The 17,762-nt window shown below is 35.9% G+C and overlaps 1 protein-coding gene across 1 annotated transcript in view; it reads left to right on the top strand.

Moving 5' to 3' along the window:
* LOC103587143 (FCH and double SH3 domains protein 2-like) overlaps positions 1 to 17,762 on the top strand; it is a gene marked incomplete at its 3' end in the record, with an annotated part of 256,186 nt that overhangs the window by 124,731 nt on the left and 113,693 nt on the right. Inside the window, exon 4 of the mRNA XM_008568560.1 lies at positions 16,137 to 16,213. Coding sequence (XP_008566782.1) covers positions 16,137 to 16,213 — 77 coding nt within the window. The remainder of the gene's footprint in view (positions 1 to 16,136; positions 16,214 to 17,762) is intronic.

The raw sequence follows: 17,762 nt of genomic DNA, 5'->3' as shown, positions 1-17,762 counted from the left end.
CGGATCCCATGTGGAGACCGGTTCCCACTCATTGGCTGAGCGCGGTGCGGGCGCGACACCGAGGGTTGCGATCCCGTTACCGGTCAGTAAAAAAGACAAAAAGGAAAAAAAAAAAAAGAAATTGGGGTGGGGCCTTCTATGCCTTCACAGCTCTGGCATTCTGTGAGCCTGCAGCTCTAACACCTTGTGGACACTGACAAGACTTCTGGCTTTTATTTTCCAACAATGCAGATCCAGACACACCTGGGGCTAATTTAGCCACAGGAGGAGCAGACAAAGCAGCTGGGATTCTGGTGCTGAAAGCAGCTTCCCAAGGTATCCCTGGGCAGGAAGCCCATGGAGGGCACCGCAGGCCTATTCCCTGAGACTTTTCTATCTCCCGAGGCTTCTGGGCCTGTAATGGAAGACACAGCCTCCAGGATCTCTGAAATGCCTTCAAGGTCTTTTTTCCTTTCTCTTGATAATCCCTTTCTTCTGTACTCGTCTCCTTAACAAACAGTTTCTGGGCTACACCATTGAATTATTCTCATGAAAATACTCTTTGCTTCTCTACCACATGGCAAAGCTGCAAATTTTCCTAATCTTTATCCTCTCTTTTCCTTTCAGTTATAAATTCTGGCTTTATGTCATGTCTTTGCCACCTTAACTCAGTTTAGGCTATTGCACGTAACCATACAGCTTCCTTGAGGCTTTGCTGCTTAGAAATTTCTTCCACCAAACACTCTGGTTCACAACTCTTAAGTTCCAACTTCCACAAAGTCCCAGGGCATGGACACAATGCAGCCAAGTTCCTTGCCAGTTAACCTTGCCCCAGTTTCCAAAAACCTCCCTTATTTCTATCTGAGAACGGTCTTACAGTCCATACTTCCATAAGAATTCTGGTCACCACCATTTAACCAATCTGAAAAACTCCCTGGTTTTCTTGTCTTTTGAGCCTTTGCCAGCATCTAGGCTTTTTCTAGCCTGATCTTCCAAATTCCTCCAACCTTTGCCTAATACCCAGTTCCAAAGCGAGTTTCCCATTTTCTGTTCTTTTTTTATTTCTGTTTTTTACTATAACAAGGATATGCCCATTTAATGTTCAAATAACAAATACATAAACTAAATAACAGATGAATAACCATATACTCTGTAGAAAGTAGGGCTTCAAATTTTCACAAAAACTGGAGATGGAACTTATTAAAATTTATGTATTTCATTTTATAATCTCAACAACTGTTTGACATAGCTCTCTTAAAGTCTTCCAAAAGGATGCAAACATTGAATTAATTTCAACAGAGGAAGATGAATAGAATAGCTTTTAAAACAGAAATTAATTTCTGAGCAAATCAACGGTCCATTTATTAAAAAGAAATTAAGAACAGAAATAGCTACGCTTAGCAACATAAATTGCATAAAAAATCAATACAGAATATAAACACAAGGGCACATCAAAAAATTGTGGAAAAATAGAATCGAAAGATAATGGAAATCTTTCCATGAACTTTGTTTGTTTAAATTTTTCCTTTAAAAAAAAAGACTAAGATCATAGAAAATATGTTCTCTGATCACAATAATAGAAGGAAATTTAGAAAACTCATAAATGTGTGGAAATTAAACAACACTCTCCTAAATAAACAATGGGTTGCCCCCGCGCCTCGCTCAGCCAGTGAGCGGGAACCGGTCTGTATGTGGGATCCGAACCCTTGGGCGGGAGCGCCGCCGCGCTTCCCAAGCGGCGCACTTATCCAGTGCGCCACCGGGCCGGCCCTGTCGTTGTTGTTTTTCTTGTTTCATTATGTTGTCTGAGTTTTCTCATATGTCAGGGAGTTTCCTTAAAGTTGTTGCCCAGAATTCCTTTTCAGTCATTTCAAGGGTTTCCTGTTCTATAGGAAATTTGGGGTCTATAGGTATTTGAGAATTAGTGTATTCTTTTGGTGGTGTCATACTTTCTTGGCATTTCATATTTCTAGAATCTCTATGTTGATGACTGGTCATCTGGTACAGCAGTTGCTTTTCCTATTACTTTGGAGTGGGCTTTGAAGATAGAAACATCCTCATCTTTCTCTGGTCTCTGCTGGTGACTCTACTTATAGTCAAGTGTAGTTGAGTGTCTGGTGGTCCCCTGTGCACTGGCAGTGATTGTTGCTGTGTTGTTGAACCGCTTTTTTGGCCGCTGTGGCTGTGGCAGTGACTGTGGTAGGCCCCCCACGCATAAGTGTTATTTTCAGCATGCTCTCTTGCCTGCTTTGGGTGGGGGGTACTGCCCTCGGCTCCTTGCCTAGGACCCTGGGCATGCTCTCTTGCCTGCTTCTGGATGGAGGGTGCTGTCGCCCTCAGCTCCTTACTTAGTTTCCCTGGCATGCTGTCTCACCTGCTTCTCAGTAGAGGGTGCACAACCCATGGTTCCTTGCCTAAGACTCTGAACATGCCATCTTGCCTGCTCCTGGGTGGAAGGAGCTGCAACCCCCAGCTTCTTGCCTAGGAGTTCAGGTGAGCTCACTTCAAGAAGTAAGCTATTTCACATAGATGATTTCTGTGTCTATTAGGTATGTTAAAGGCAACACTATGAGTTTTGTGTAAGCAGAGTAAATTAAGATGACCCATCCCAGTTATTATTAGAATTATAAATTTTCAAGGAAATACCTTTTTTATCTGTGTTTGCATGATTCTGTTTTAAGCACTGTGATAGCAGTGGTGCTTTTACTCTGAATTGAGTATAAGAAAGACACTGGAGGGACCTTCTTAAAGAAAGAGAACAACTTCATGGAAAACTGCTTTAAAAGTAGAGATCTCTTAGACACTAAAGAGGAATTCATTATAGAAATATAAGAGCAAACTTCATAGAAGAAGTTGGATGCTTACAAGTCAAAAATTTTTCCACCAATCTATGTCCCATATTTCTGGTACCATTTTTTACATTGCTATTTATTTATTTATTTGTTTGCTTTTTTGCCTAAGTTATGCCAAGCCCTGGAATGCCCTTCTTTCTTTTCTCAGTTGGTCAAATTCTACTTGCTCTTTTAGACCCATTTTTCCAGTGTGCCTAATTCTACATAGGATTTCCTAATATCTTGCACTTTGAGAAAGATAGTGGCTTTTCCTCTTTTCTTATGTTTTTGCTGAACTTAGTATTGTCTGTATTATAATCCAATAACTCTTTCTTTAATTAAACAGCCTACCAGATTTGCTTGTCAGATGGTATTTTCTGAGCTATAACAGGAGGGTGGGAGAGAACACATGAGAAATTATGGCAGTAAACTTAGTATTAAAGATGAAAATTTGCAGAGGAGTGGGAGACAGATCTTTAAAAAATGATATGATAAAACCTTGAACTATTGGTTTGTGGCATGTGTAATTACATATTTTTTAATTTGAAAAAAAACTAGAAAAACACACCATTAATGGCAGTATACTTTATAATATGTGAAATATTTATGTCTGTAGTATAATGTTCTTATTTTAAAAGTCTTAAAACTGGATTGATAAACTTGAAACTAGACAGGACACACTCCAAGATTTTGTTTCTAAGCAAAGTAAATAAAACAAGGAAAATAAAAATCGAATATAGTTCATATCTCTAAAAATAAACAAAAAGCCTACCAGTTTATTTATCCCCTAGGGAGATATTATCATCCATCAGTTTGTATAAAGGGTAAAACCTAAGGGTTATCTTTGTTGTCTCCTTCCTTCTTATCTTTTCCATAGCTAGACCATTACCAGACATGTCAGTTGTCCCTGCTAAGTATCTTTGTGATCAAACTGGTTCTCTCTATCTCCAATGCCTCCGCCATGGTTCAAATTGTCATCATCTGTACCAGAATATTTCAGTAGTCTTCTTTGGATCTTAAACTGAGTCTCTTGTAGTTGGATCATTTTTTAAAATCCATTCTGCCAATTTCTTTGATTTGGAGAGTTCAATCAGTTTACATTTATAGTAGTTACTGATAAAAGAGACATATCATTTTGCTGTTTGTTTTCTATATACGTTATAGCTTTTTTATCCCTCATTTCATGCATTATTGTCTCTTTTGTGTTTACTTAACTTTTTATAGTAAACATTTTTATTTCCTTCTCACTTTCTTTTGTGTATAATGTACAACTGTTTTAATTGTGGTTACTATGGATGCTACAGTAACATCCTAAAGTTATAACACTCTAATTTGAGTTTATGCCAGCTTCAATAGCTTACAACAACTCTGGTCATTTACAGCTCTTTTTAGCTATTTATATCAAAAAATTACATGTTTGAAGATTGTGTGTCCAAAAACATAGCTAATAATTTTTTTTAATGCACTAGTTTCTTAAATCATTACAAAACAAAATGTGGAGTTACAAACCATTGTTACAGTAATACTAGCTTTTACAATTGCCCAAGTATGTTAATATTTTTATTTCTTCACACAGCTTCAAGTTATTCTGTAGTGTCCTTTCATTTCACCCTGTAGGACTCCCTTTAGCATTTCTTGTAGGCAAGTCTAGTGGTAATGAACTCCCTCAGCTTTTGTTTATCTAGGAATGTCTTAATTTCTCCTTCACTTTTGAAGTAAAGTTTTGCTGTATATAGGATTCTTGTTTGACAGTTTTTTAATTTTCTTTTAACATTTTGAATATATCAGCGCACTGCTTTCTAGCCTCCAAAGTTTTTTTTTTTTTCCTTTTTGTCTTTTTTTACTGACCGGCAACGGGATCACAACCCTCGGTGTCGCGCCCTCACTGCGCTCAGCCAGTGAGCGGGAACCAGTCTCCACATGGGATCCGAACCCTCGGCGGGAGCGCCGCTGCGCTTCCAAGTGGCTCACTCTCCAGTGTGCCACCGGGCTGGCCCAGCCTCCAAAGTTTTTGATGAGAAATCTGATAATAATCTTATTGAGAATCCCTTGTTTGTGATGAGTTGGTTCTCTCTTATTAAGGATCTCTTCTATGTTATTAGTTGATTCTGTTTTCAGAATTCTTTATCATTGGCTTATGACAGTTTGATTATAATGTTTCTAAGTGTGGGTCTCTTTGAGTTTCTTCTACTGAGAGTTTTTTGGATCTTCTTGGATGTTTATATTCATGTCTTTCATCAAATTTGGGAAGTTTTTTGCCATTATTTCTTCAAATAATCACTCTACCCCTTTTTCTCTTCTCCTTCTGGTACTACCATAATATGTACTTAGTCATTTGATGGTGTCCCACAGGTTCTTTAGGCTCTGTGCATTTTTTCCCATGATCCTCAGATTTAGTAATTTCAGTTGTCCTATTTTCAAGTTTGCTGATTCTTTTTTCTGCCTGCTTAGATCTTCCTTTGAATCCCTCTAGTGAATTTTTTATTTTAGTTATTGTACTTTTCAGCTCTAGAATTTATTTTTGGTTTCTTTATAGGTTTTCTCTTTCTCGATATTTCTATTTTGTTCATACATCATTTTCTTTCTCCATGTCTTTTTTTTGTTCTTTGAGCATCTATAATACAGTTGTTTTACAGTCTTTGTGTAGTAGATCTGCCATCAGGTCTTTCTCAGGGACAGTTTCCATTAGCTTATTTTTTTTTTCCTTTGAATGAGTAATTTCCTGTTTCTTTATATGCTTTTTGTTGTTGTTGTTGAAAACTGGACATTTGAATCTAATAATGTGGTGACTCTGGAAGCAGATTTTCCACCTTCCCCCAGTTTTGCAGTTTTTCTTTTCTTTTCTTTTCGATTGTTGATGGTTGTCTCTGTGCTGAAGATCAGCCTGAAGTATAAACTTCAGGTCTTTTCTGAGTCTGAACCTTTCCCTGTGTATTGCGGTGACTTACTAATTTCTCTCAAACATGCAGTTGCTTTTGAATGGCCTAATCCTTAATATATGGCTCCCAAAAGGGGAAAAGGGAAAAATGAAGAGAGAGGAAAAGGGCACTGGCCCTTTACGTTCCCTGGAAGTTTCTTCAGCCTGAGGGGCTGAGGCTTGCAGTCATGGGGGAAGGAATGGCACAGTGGTTGCCTACATCTGTATCTACACCTCCATGATCATAAGCAGCAGTCAGCAATCATAGCACAGGATAGGGTCTTTTTTGCCCACCCTGGCTCCCACAAACAGTGTGGGCACTGCTTCAGGAACACATGTATGGCTGCCTGCCGCTGGGATGGGAGATAGGACCATGGGTAGGCATTGCTGAGCTAACAACTGAAATTTACTAAAATTAACCTGAATATATGGTTCAAGTCTTCCTTTGGAGGTTGCAAGCCTTCAGTAGACCCCAGAGTTCTAAAATAATTCCATCAGACAAATTCTGTCAGTGTGATTGTTTTCTAGATTGGGAGACAAATTGCTGGTCCTTTCTTCTCTGCCTTCTTCCCAGAATTTTCTCCTTCAGTAATCTTCTAAGTGGTTTTCATATCTTTTGTTTTCCTCCAGAGTTGTTTTCCACATAGCTGTGAGAAATGATTTTAAAAATGCAAATCGATTTTTACATCCTTAGTTAAAGTCTTTCCAGTCGTATACACCATTATACTTAAGGTACCCTTCCTGGTTTTCATAGTTTGTCCTTTAACTGCCTCTCCACCTTTAGCACTGCATGTCATCCCTTAGCTAGTTAACGCTCGTTTGTCCTTCTGATCTTTGATCATATATATGCCTCAATTAAGTCTATTTGGATATGCAGACCACCTCTCCCTACTCATAGGTCTTATCTGTATACTTTCTTAGAGCATTGTATGTCTGTTTTTCATACTATTCCACATTGTTAGAATATTATAATTTTTAGGGCCAGACCGGTGGCGCACTCAGTAGAGTGCGGCGCTTGGGAGTGTGGCGGCGCTCCCGCCGAGGGTTTGGATCCCATATAGAGACCGGTCCGCTCACTGGTTGAGCGCGGTGCGGGCGCGACACCGAGGGTTGCGATCCCGTTGCCGGTCGCAGTACGGGCGCGACACTGAGGGTTGCGATCCTGTTACCGGTCACGAAAAAAGACAAAAAGGAAAAAAAAAAAGAATATTATATTTTTTATAACCAGCTTATTTTATTTTAAATAAATTTTATTGTGTATATTTAAGGTGTACATGATGTTATAAGATACATAAATATAGGAAAATGGTTACTGTAGTGGAACAAATTGATATATCCCTCATCTCACATAGGTGCCCATTTTGTGGCACAAGCAGCCATGATTTACTAAGTTAGCAAAAATCCTGAATACAATTCACTGTTATTAACTGTAGTCCTCATGTAGAATATTACATTTATCTATGTAATTTTTTAGTTAAAACATAGAGTATATCTGTGTACATAGTGGTATATGTGGAATTGTTATGGGAGAGCAGAGGAATGTTACTCGATGGTATATCATTTAGCAGGACACTTTTAGGTATGTTTTTTGGCTGTTATATTTTACAGCTTTAAAAAATTATCAGTCATAAGAATATACTGATACAGAGTTATAATTTAGTCAAAACTGTACAAATAATAATTCTGCAGACTAATTTAAAGATGATCTTTATCTGATCGTTAAGTGTTATTCATCCATTCAAATTCTTATCTAAACTAAAAACAATTATGTCACTATGTTAACCAGCATATCTGGGTGCTGGATCTATTTTTCTTTCTTTCAACTTTTATACATGTTTAAAAATTTTTATTCAAAAAGAGTTGGGAAAAAATCCTATATAGCCTATCTAAGTACTTAGACACATTTAAAAAATATTATAGTTATTAAATCTAGTTTGGCTTTTCATTTAGTAGCATTGCATATATCCATATGTATTAGTTACAGATTACTACTTTACAATAGTATTCTGCAATCTCCTCTGGTCGTTGTTGAAAATCAGAACACAAAAATCATCTAAATGATATAACTAAGTGTTTTTCAAATGTAAAATTCAACAATTAGAAAATCAGGATCCAAGAAGCTGTGTTGTTTCCTTTTTCAAAAAATGCTGTAAGAAGGTACCTAAATTTTGTGAACTTTTAAAATTTAAATAAACCTTTTAGAGTAATTTTGAATTTACAGAAAAATTGCCAAGTTAGTACAGGGTTCCCCGTGTGCCCCTCATCCAGTTTCCTGTATTGTTAACATCTTATTATTGTATATTTGTCATAACTAAGGAATGAACATTGGTACATTACTATTAATTAACATTCAGACATTACTTACTTGGACTGCACTAGTTTTTCCCTATTTCCCTTTCTTTTATTTCTTTTGTTCCAGATTCCCATCCAGTACACCACATACATTTAGTCCTTGGTTTCCTTAGCTGCCTCTGGCTTGTGGCAATATCTCAAATTTTCCTTGTTTTTGATGATCTTGATAGTTTTGAGGAGTAGTAGTCAGATATTTTGTACAGTGCCTCTCAATTGCATTTGTATGATATTTTTCTCATGATTGTACTGTGATTATGGGTTTGGGGGAAGAAGACTACAGACGTGAAATACCATTCTCAACACATCATATCAAGGGTGCATGTCAACATGACTTATTACTGATGATGTTAACCTTGACCACCTGGCCAAGGAAATGTTTGCCAGGTTTCTTCAGTGTTAAGTTGCTTGCTTCCTTTCTATATTTTCCCCTTTGGAAGCAAGCCACTCATTTTAGCCCAACTTCAAGGAGTGGCTATTTAGGCTCTACCTCTTTGATACAAATACAACCTCTTTGATTCCCAGTACAAGCTATTTGGAATTCTGTATGGGAGACTTGTCTCTTTTCTGCCATTTATTTACCTCCGAATGGACTCATGGATATTTATTTTATACTTTGGATTGGGTTATAATACAATACTAGTTTATTTTATGGTTTAAATTATTTCATTCTTGGCCATTGGGAGGTCTTTCAGGATGACTCTGGGGTCTCTTTGATATGCCTGGGTCCTTTTGTTTTTTGTGCACTTCTTTACCTTCTGGCACTAAAAGATGCTCCAGGTGCATTATGTATATTTCCCTCCCTAGCCCTAGAATCAGCTTTTTCTCTAAGGAGCCCTGATTCCTTTTATTGGAAAATGATAGTATTTGAAACCAAGGTCTGGGTACTAAATGTGCTAGTTGCTACTGGAGTGTCATTGCTTCTAGGCCTTTTCAGTGGACAGAGCTAGGAAATATATGTGTTTATGCTAAGCCACATACAGATAGATACACACCTATCTGTAATTATTTTTGTGTATATGTTGAACTAGATGCCTCTGACTCTAATTCACCCCCCAAATGGTTCATTCTAGTTTCCTCTTCATGTTTATTTATAACTCCTGCTCTCTGTTGAGCAATCTGGTTCCTACCATCTGTCCACTATTTACTTATTTGTTTATTCCCAGTATATATATGCCACATTTCAGAATTGTTAACCTATACCCAATGAGAAGCAGCTTTATCAACTAGTATACAGTATTTTCATATAGTTCCTCTTAGTTTCCAGTCAAAATGTTGTTTTTCAAAGTTACTTGGGTCAGTTTGTAAAAATATTATTTTACAGAGTTACAAAATTTCCCCCTTCACCCCCCACACTCATCTGTGAGGTTATGCCATACATTTGTAATCAGTTAGATTTATTTGTCACAGTCTGCATTCTATTATGGGTTCCCCCAACCTCCTGGTTGATTCTTAAAAATTTGTGTATGTTAAGACTCATTCTTTAAGTTGTACAATTCTGTGGGTTTTAACAAATGCATAGTGTTATGTATCCACTACTACAATACCACAGAGATTAGTGCTATATTCTTAAAATGCCTGAATTTCCCCTACTCAAACACTTTTCCCTCCTCAAACCCCTAATCTGTTTTCTGTTCCTGTAAATTGGCCTTTCCCAGAATGTCTTATAAATGGAATAATACATTCTATAACCTTATCAGTTTGGCTTTTTTCACTTTGCGAAATGCATTAAGATTCATCCAAGTTGTGTGAATTAACAGTTTATTTCTTTTTATTGATGTATAGTATTCCATTGTAATGATATACCATAGTTTGTTTATTCATTCACCTATTGAAGAACAACTTGGTTGCCCAAATTTGTGAATAAAGATGCTAGAAACATTTGTGTTAAGGGTTTTATGTGGACATAAGTTCTCAAATCAGTTGGCTAAATACCTAGAATACAATACAATTGCTGAGACATATGTGAAGTCTTATGTTTATAAAAAATTTCTAAACTGCTTTCCAAAGAGGCTGTACCATTTTGCATTTCCATCAGCAATGAAGGAGTGTACTGTGACTCTGCATCCTCACTAGCATTTGGTGTTGTCAATTTTTTGGATTTTAGCTATTCTAATAGATGTATAGTGGTATCTCCTTGTTTTAATCTGCATTTTCATAATGACAAGTAATGTTGAACATCTCATATGCATATGCATCCTTGTATCTTCCTGTTCAGATCTTTTACTCATTTTTTAAATGGGTTGGTTTTTTTCTTACTGTTGTGTTTTAAGAGTTTTTTTTATATTTTGGATACAAGTCCTATATCAGATATGTGATTTGCAAATATTTTCTCCTAGTCTGCTGCTTGTCTTTTTGTTCTCTTTGCAGTGTCTTTCCCAGAAGAAAGAGTTTATTTCTGAAAATGTCCAAACTTGTTTTTTCTTTCATGTATCTTAGTTCTGGTATTGTATGTTAAAACTCTTCACCAAAGGAGATTTTCTTGTGTGTTCTAGATTTTTTATGGTTTTGTGCTTTACATTTAGGTGTTTGAACCATTTTGAATTAACTTTTGTGCAAGTTATGAGGTGTCAAGGTTGTTTTTTTGTTTGTTTGTTTTTTGAATATGGCCATCCAATTGTTCCAGCACCATTCGTTGATAAAGATTATCCTTTCTCCATCGAATTGCCTTTGCCTCTTTGTGAAAAATCAGTTTACTGTATTTGCATCAGTCTATTTCTGGGATCTTGGTTCTGCTTCATTGATCTAAGTGTCTATTCTTTTGCCAATACCACACTGTCTTGATTACTGTTGCCTTATAGTATGCCTTGAAATTAGGTAATGAGAGTCCTCTGACTTTGTTCTTATTTTTCAGAATTGTTTTGGCTATTCTACTACCTTTACCTTTTCATATACGTTTTAAAATCAGTTTTTTGTTAATATCTACAAAAAAAGCATTCTGGAATTTTGATTGGGATTGCATTGATTGTATAGATCAAATTGGGAAAAATTGACATCTTAACAATATGAAGTCTTCCAATCCATTAACCCAGAATATTTTTCTGTTCATTTAGATATTCTTCTTAGATTTCTTTTGTCAGTATTTTGGAGTTTTCTAGATATGGATCCTGCACATATTTTGTTAGATTTTTACCTAAGTACTTTATTTTTTTAATTATTTTAAATTCCAGTTGTTCACTGCAGTTACGTTTGAGAGTAATTGACTTTGGCCTATTGACATTGTATTATGCAACCTTACTAAATTCAATTACTAGTTCTAGGAGTTTTTTGCAGATTCTTTGGGGTTTTTTACATAGACAATCATATCATCCATGGATAAAGATAGTTTTATTTCTCCCCTTCCAATCTATAAGTCTTTTATTTCTTTTTCTTACTTTATTATACTAGGTAAGGACTTCAGTACAATGTCGAAAAGGAGTGGGGAGAGAAGACATCCTTGGTTTATTTCCAATCTTAGGGGAAAACATTTAGTCTCCATTGTATGAATGATGTTAGTTGTAGGTTTTTTGTATATATATTTTATTAGGTTAAAGAAGTTTCCTTCTACTTCTAGTTTTTTGAGAGTTTTTATCATGAATGAGTGTTAAATTTCATCTATTTTTTATTTGGTCTTTGTTCTTATACAATTATACACCACACAGAACAGTAAAAAATATTTCAAAACTTTACTAAAGGGTGGAATTGAAGTTCTCTATCACTATTAAAGTGATTTAAGAATATAGTAAAGACAATCATTGTATAATTTACATCAGTGGATTTGTTAATTTTTAAAAGATCATTTGCATAACGTTGAATTTTATGACAAAAAGGTATAGTACTGTATGTAAAGAATATAGTTTCCTAAAATTTTAAAGAGCCATCTGATTTAAATATTAGTTTCTCTATATGCTGGACAAGAAATGGATACAGAATAACCTGTACCAGAGCCATGGTGCACACTCCTGCTTAGCTTGCTGCGGTAATGGGTCAAAGGATAAGCCATCAGTCCATTTCACAGTGTCTACTCAACAGTGTCTTTCTTTTTGTTTCTTCAGTTGTTAGAACAATACAGCAAGTGTTATTGAGAGGTAAAATAAAGCAAGTCTTACATCAGACACTGATGGCTTTTAAAAAAGTTGGAATGGGGTGTTATTGGATATTCCAAAGAGTATATTGATAGTACATCTTTATCGAAACCACTGTTCCAGGGTGAAGTGTATTGCAAATCAAATCAACATTATGTGTCAGTAAATGCTCAGGTAAATATAAATAAATACATATCTAGTGAACCAGTTTTAGAGAGTAATGCTGTGGGCTGGGAGAGTGATTTGGGGGAAAAAAAGCTTAAAAAAAAATTGCAAGCCATAGGTTTATTTTCCTTAGCAGATTAATTAGGGTGGATTTTATTTTCTATGTAAGTAAACTTTGTATTCATCAGATGTAGCTTTAAGTATAATGCAAAAGGGAAACAAGTTAATTTAAGTATAGAATGCCTTCATAGGTGTGAAATATTATTTAGGACCTTTCCTGTAATGGCCACAGAGTGTTTATGAGCATTCATGCAAATCAGATCTTGAGCAGCTGCATGGAGCACACCGAAGTCATGATTCCTGCCTCTGTGAACTAACTTGAATAAAGTCTTTCATCTAAAGATCTTACTGTTTGTCTATTTCATGAATCCCTCATGTCCTCTCTGAAGGACTCATTCAGTTTAATACAGTTCAGCTTTGTGATTTAGAGCTCTAGAAATTGCTATTGTAATTTATAATGCAAAAAAAGTTAACAAGTTAAAGTAATTTCACAATTTTTTAAAAGAAGTAGATAAAATCCACTCTAAAATGATGTCTTTTGTAGAGACTTATAACTTGGGATTCTAGATCAAATTTAACAATTTGTAAACTGTGTAGTCTTAAGTAAATTATATATCCTCTTAGTGTCCAATTTCTCTGTGGTTATAACAGAGTCCAACATAGAGTTAAGAGAAATAAATGTATGAAAGTGCTTATTAAGTTTATTTGTTCTATATATATTTTGAGTGCTGTCATTCTCCCTTCTGTCTTAATCCTAATCATGAACTGAGGCTCATATCTTATCCCATGTTCAGTGTGAAGTGTTCTGTGAACACTTTAGCAGTGATTACACTGAAAAAGTCACTATCATATCATTTTATTGTGATTTGTTAACAAAAAGTTAGATGATAGTTTCCTCGTTTAGATACTTACATCTCATTTTACCACTTATTTGGCAGTAACCCATGTGTTGCTTGGCATTTTATTTTTTTATTTTTATTTTTTTTTCCTTTTTGTCGTTTTTCGTGTCCGGCAACGGACCGCAACCCTCAGTGTCGCGCCCGCACCAGACCGGACCGGCAAAGGGACTGCAACCCTCGGTGCTGCGCCCGCCCCTCGCTCAGCCAGTGAGCGGGAACCGGTCTGTATGTGGGATCCGAACCCTCGGCGGGAGCGCCGCCGCACTCCCAAGCAGCGCACTGTAGCAGTGCGCCACCGGGCCGGCCCTGTTGATGTTTTTATTCCTCTCTACAAATAATGGGTTCTTTGAATTCAGCTTGAATTCAGCAACCTTAACTTATTTGACCCTTCACAAAAATTAAAGTGTGGTGCCTTCTAGGCATGGAATATACTTCCTTTTTGTTTGTTTGTTTGTTTCATTGCTTTGGAATATCCATGTGTATTCTCTTCCAATAGTGAGGATGGTCGAATTTCACTGTGATTTTACTAAGGAAATTATTTATTATATTAAACCCACCTATTCATAATCTCAAAAATCTGCCACAGTTTTTTTTTCTTGGAGTATGTGAAATTAGGAACCACAGAAATTTTGATCCAAACATTTCTAACTCAGAATGGCAAAAACACAGAAGGAAATGAATGCTATACATTAGAAACAGAATAATGTAGATGATATTTATTTATATAATCAGTGGTTATTAGTGGCATCAGCTAGATTTCAGGCTCTCTGCTAAAGCCTGGGGTTATAGTGATTTTAAAAAAAGGAGCAAGACAAGATGAGCTCTCTACCTGATGGAGCTTATAGTCGGTAAACAAAAATAATTTAAACTAGATAGTAACAGTTTTTTAGGATTATGAATAAGTGGGGTTGTATGAGAGAGTAACTGGGTAGAGGGTGAGCTACTTTGTATAAAGTGATTAGAAAAAGCCTTTTAGAGGAATACACAAAGACCTGAAGGATGAGGACTTGTCTAGATTGTGGTCTTTAAATATGGTTTCTCTCTGAAAGGAAATCAGTATTTCTTGGAGAACTAGCTTATTGCAGACCTGGGACAGGATCTGTAAAAGAACAAAAAAGTGATAAAAGTCTGTTGGGGTCATGATATGGGAGCCAACTTGGAGGCTGTTGCAGATAACAGATGTGACATTTTGATTATCAAAATAATAGTGACTGCAGTTAATTGGAACACATCCATTATTTAAAATGTATGAGTTTAAAAGTATAATTTTACTTTAAAAATGTATTGTTCATCTTTGGACCGAAACTGGACAAGCAGGTATTTATCCTGTCTTTCCTCTAAGACCTTACTCTACCTCAGGAAAACCAGATAGTTTGGGAGGGATAGTTCTTCGTACAATTACAGCTAATAAATGCAAAAAGAATGATAAGTTATTATACTTTAATGAAACGAAGTTAGTGAAATTAAATACCTAGGCAATGAAACTTTTTACATTTTTCTATGTGTATTTATGAGTGTTTTGTGTTAGGAAATTTAAAAATCATTTTAAGAGGGAGTAAGAATTGAGCATTAAAAATGGGAGTGGTGGGAAGATATTTCATGCAATGGGAGCAGTATGTACAATGTGCAGAAGTGAAAAAGTACTGTACATATTCAGAGAAGCCTTAGTAATTGGGTTCCCGAAAGTACAAGATACGTTAAGTGAAAGTCTTGTGGATATATAGTTGTATATGAGTTCTCAGAATATGCAGTACCTGGAAAGAGTGAAACCAAACTATTTCCAAGTTAAGGAGAAACTTGAAATTCAAAGGCGCTTCTCTACAGTTCCTGCTACCCTTTGGATTCAGTGAAATAATGGTAAATGAGGCATTTAACAATGGATTTGATTACACCAAATTGATTTGGCAGCAGACTTTAGTAGAAGGGTACCATGTGTAGATTGAAGCTTTGATTTTACTTGAGCAATCTTTGCTTAAAGCAGGAAATCTGTTAATGAGTTCATTCTTCATTTCAGCATTGTTTTCTTTTTACAGTTGCCTGTATAAGAATGAATATTCCAAGGTTAATGATTTCTGTATCTATTACATAGCACCCTGTTATAGGTATAGGGCACCACATATGTTAATACCTAAAAGTAATATGTTATACAGTGTTATATAATTGGAATGAATAGTGTAACCTCATTTCCCAACAAAATGGTCTTCTCTGTTCAAATCACTGTACCATCCCCCCACATATTATAGATAAATATTGTTTTGTCCAGATTCATGTTGTATGGATAATAGCAAGTGGGTATATTTCTTTGTAAAACTTTTTATTTTTTAATTTGAAATCACTTGTGCCATGGTATTATTTAAAAAAAAAAAGACCCTTAAAATCTGTCTTGAGAATTACTACTATAGAATGGCACCAAGGTTTGCTCATTAATTTTACAAGCCAGTATGTATCTGTCTCCTCCAAACTGAATGTGTTTTTTCCTCTCCTAATATATGAGAGTTTGGCCGCTGGGATTTAGAAGTGGTAAACAGAGATGTCAAGCTATGTCATCAGAGCTCTGAGGAGACAGACAGCTGTGTTCCTTGTGACATACCAGAGGTAGTTTGTTTTTATGGCTAGTCAGATAGTTTGGCGAAGTGAAAGGCATTATCAGTTGTTCCAATTTTTCATCCTTATACTCACCCTTTTCCTAAAAAGGACTGGACAATAATGAAAGAAGGTCGTACGTAGTGTTTTACCATTTTATCATTGATTCTTTACTTCTGAATTAAATTTACATTTGGAAAAGTGGATTTTCTAATTAATGTATTTTAAGGAAAAGAGCTTCCTTTATGGCAAAATACTTATTTTAGAAAAAATATGTATTTTTTAACAGGGTATCCAGAAGTTGGCTAGTCAATATCTGAAGAAAGATTGGCCTGGAATAAAAGCTGATGATCGGAATGATTACAGGTAATTTACTAATTAGTTTTTTCCCATTTTCTTTAAAAATGGCTTCAGTCAGAGCCATGTCATGTATAGATAATGTAACACTTTTTAAAAGAATTGCTTCCTTTCTCTGCTGTGTTTTTTAGACATAATTTCAATATTACCAAAATTTTTTAATGTTTTATAACATATGTAGATAACTCTGTAAAGTAAATCACTTTCATTCGTCTTAAGCCAAGATTATATTTTATTTAATTAATTAATGCCCACATTTGCATTGTTTCATATGTAAAACAAGAAATAAATTAGATTTTCTTGTGGTTTTTCCAGTATCTACAAAGTTCAGCTAAGTGGAAAGAGAGATGAGATGAAATTTAAAGAAGATAGATTGTGGTGGAACACAAATTGTTTTCTCAGTAACCTATGATGAGACACATTATTGCAACAATAATGAAACAGGATTATAGTATTCTACTATGATCATTGATTCTTTACTTCTGAAATAAATTCTAAATTTGGAAGTTGGGATTTTTGTGAGACTAGGAGAAAAGGGTTTATAAGTAATATGTTTTAAAGAAAAGAACTTCCTTTATAATAATACTTATTTTAGAGGTGTGTGTGTAAACAGCGTATTCAAAATTTGGCTAGTTTGGGGCCGGCCCGGTGGCACACTGCTACAGTGCGCCACTTGGGAGCGCGGCGGCGCTCCCGCCGAGGGTTCGGATCCCACATACAGACCGGTTCCCGCTCACTGGCTGAGCGAGGTGCGGGCGCAGCACTGAGGGTTGCGATCCCGTTGCCGGTCCCGGTCCAGTACGGGCGCGACACTGAGGGTTGCGATCCATTGCCGGACACGAAAAAAGACAAAAAGGAAAAAAAAAAATTTGGCTAGTTAATCTCTCATATGAATTTTAAAGAAGATAGATGACAATGGATACAAATTGTGTCCTCAGTGAAATACTGATATCTTAAAAATATTTGTAACTTTGTTTAAATTTGATGTCTTTTTTGATGTTAATTTGTAGTTCTTTATTGTCTTTTGTGCTCAGGGCTGTCCTTAGTGTTAGCGGACCCAGAAGTTAAAGACTTAAGAGTTTGCAGTCTGTTTGGAATTAAGAGTAACGCCCATGAAACAACAGCAGAGAATTCAGGGTAGTTAATAAGTCAGTACTGAAGTATATGGTTTGGAGTCTAAATATGAAATCAAGCTGCTGAATTGTCAGTGAGGACTAGCATCATCAGAGAATTTCTTAAGTTTGTAGCAGTGGTGCTAGAAAACTGAAGTATATAGAAGAAACCCTAATAGTTCTTCACAGTGGCAGACCGATAACTTGGAAGGTGGCATAATATCTATAAATAATAGAATAGTATAACTGCAATATAAAATATTAAAGCAAAATGAGAAATAAATTAGAGATTTTTCTTATGGATTTACCAGTGTCTACAAAGTTCACCTAAGGGGGAAGAGAGACGAGATGTAATTCTAAGCAAAAGAGACAAGTAGAACAAACCTTGAGGTGAGAGTGAGCATAATATGTTTAATATTGCTGGTATGATGAAATAAGCCTGACCA

The sequence above is a fragment of the Galeopterus variegatus genome, unplaced genomic scaffold, assembly GCF_000696425.1.
Source record: "Galeopterus variegatus unplaced genomic scaffold, G_variegatus-3.0.2 Scaffold423, whole genome shotgun sequence".
NCBI lineage: Eukaryota > Metazoa > Chordata > Mammalia > Dermoptera > Cynocephalidae > Galeopterus > Galeopterus variegatus.
The sequence above is the reverse complement of the archived record's forward strand: the minus strand, read 5'-3'. Positions and strand labels throughout refer to the sequence as shown.